Source organism: Galeopterus variegatus, unplaced genomic scaffold (assembly GCF_000696425.1).
Source record: "Galeopterus variegatus unplaced genomic scaffold, G_variegatus-3.0.2 Scaffold24803, whole genome shotgun sequence".
Classification (NCBI taxonomy): Eukaryota; Metazoa; Chordata; class Mammalia; order Dermoptera; family Cynocephalidae; genus Galeopterus; species Galeopterus variegatus.
Window position 1 is genome coordinate 1,503 of NW_007750914.1, and position 1,600 is coordinate 3,102.

At 44.9% G+C, this 1,600-nt stretch overlaps 1 protein-coding gene across 1 annotated transcript in view; it reads right to left on the minus strand.

Moving 5' to 3' along the window:
• Positions 1-844: 844 nt before the first annotated feature.
• The window catches only part of LOC103583608 (voltage-dependent L-type calcium channel subunit alpha-1D-like), a gene marked incomplete at both ends in the record, with an annotated part of 5,445 nt that continues 4,689 nt past the window's right edge, over positions 845-1,600 (minus strand). The window contains one exon of the mRNA XM_008564876.1: positions 845-959. Within this exon, the coding sequence (XP_008563098.1) occupies positions 845-959 (115 nt within the window). The remainder of the gene's footprint in view (positions 960-1,600) is intronic.

Sequence of the window (1,600 nt, forward strand, 5' to 3'; positions counted from 1 at the left end):
AGGGGAAAACAGCTACAGGGATCTGGGCCTCCTCAGGAGAAGAATCCAGATAAAGACACTTTGGAACAGAAGGGTGAAGACCAAGAGGTGGCACCATATGTTTGCATGTTGCGCATTCACCAAGCACTTATTCAGGGCCTCTGTGTGCCAGGGTTTGTGCTAGGCACAGAGGACCTAGAGACAAGACAGACATCCAAGGCCTACAGGATCATGAAGGGTCTGTCTGAGGTAAACACAAATCTGAGGGCCAATTTCAGAAATCTAGGATTATAAAATGCCTCTTGACAGAAAAAAAAGGAGTAAAACAAGCCAAAGAAAAGTTATGCAGCATGATTTAACAGCTAGTCATTGGACAATCGATCCCCAAGCAAATCAGCAAAGCAAAATTAGGTTCAGGGGAGCATAGGTCAATCCACTGAAGATATCTCCCCACTGGTCACGGAGGGCCCTAAGAAGACATAGGTGTACCCCTAACCTTCCTAGGGCGACGGCACTGAGAACCACCTGGTTCTGTGCTAAGCCATCCCTTAGGACATACACAGGGAACGGCGCCAAGCTGGATGACCACTGGCAGCAGCGCATGTGCCGTCTCCTGCTCCTGCCCCCTGGCTCATCTCCCTTAGCTAGCCTGCATGCCTCAAAGCCCCACTGAGACTCTGCTTAGCAATCCTGTCCCCCAGCAACACTGAAGGAAGGCAGATACTGATCTAACAAGGTAAAGGCGTTCACCTCCCCTCCACACCTGCTAACACCACCATCACCACCGGGAAGTGGAGAGAGAGAAAACAGAAGAAGACCATGACAACAGCAGCAAAGCCCTGGTCAGCCTGAAGGATACAGTTACCACAAATGAAGAGGATGATGAAGTAGATGCAGACAATCATCCCTGAAGAGGACGGGCCCCCGTAAGCCATAATGCCATCGTACATCACAGCATTCCAGTCTTCACCTGTCAGGATCTAAGAAACCAAAACTGGTGTCAGGCTGCAGGTGGACTCACACTTCACAGCTGCTCTCCTGGAGCTCCTTTGAGGGCTGCCTAAATCTGGGTTAAGCTGCCTTTCACAGTCCAGTTTGTACTGAACAATTCCATCTGTTATCCCGTAGAATTTTCAAAACATTGTTTTTAGTTACACAAATAGATGAGCTAAATATTCTAGTGAGAAAAAAACTTTACATGTAAGACTTATGTACCTTTTAATTATACCCCAACCCAGTTTTCGTCTCTTGCAGATAGTATGCTGATGGCATGTCTCTCTCTGGAACCTTTGTCCATGGGTTTAAATATATATACATATGCCCAGAGAAAAGCAGTTGGTGTCTTCTCTGATTTTCAAGACATAAAGGATATCATATAATATGAATTTTCTGCATCTAGCTTGTTTTTTCATTCAGCATTATACTCCAGAGACCTTCTGGGTCAGAAAGTTCATCTCATTCTTTTTAACTGCTGCATAGTATTCCACATAGTGAACCAATTGTGGAAATGGAGAACTACCTGAATCTTTAGAAGCAGGAAATTCTAAACGTCTCATGTAAGTTTACAAACTATCTCAAGACAGACATTACCAACCACCTGAAATTTTAAATTTAACATTTT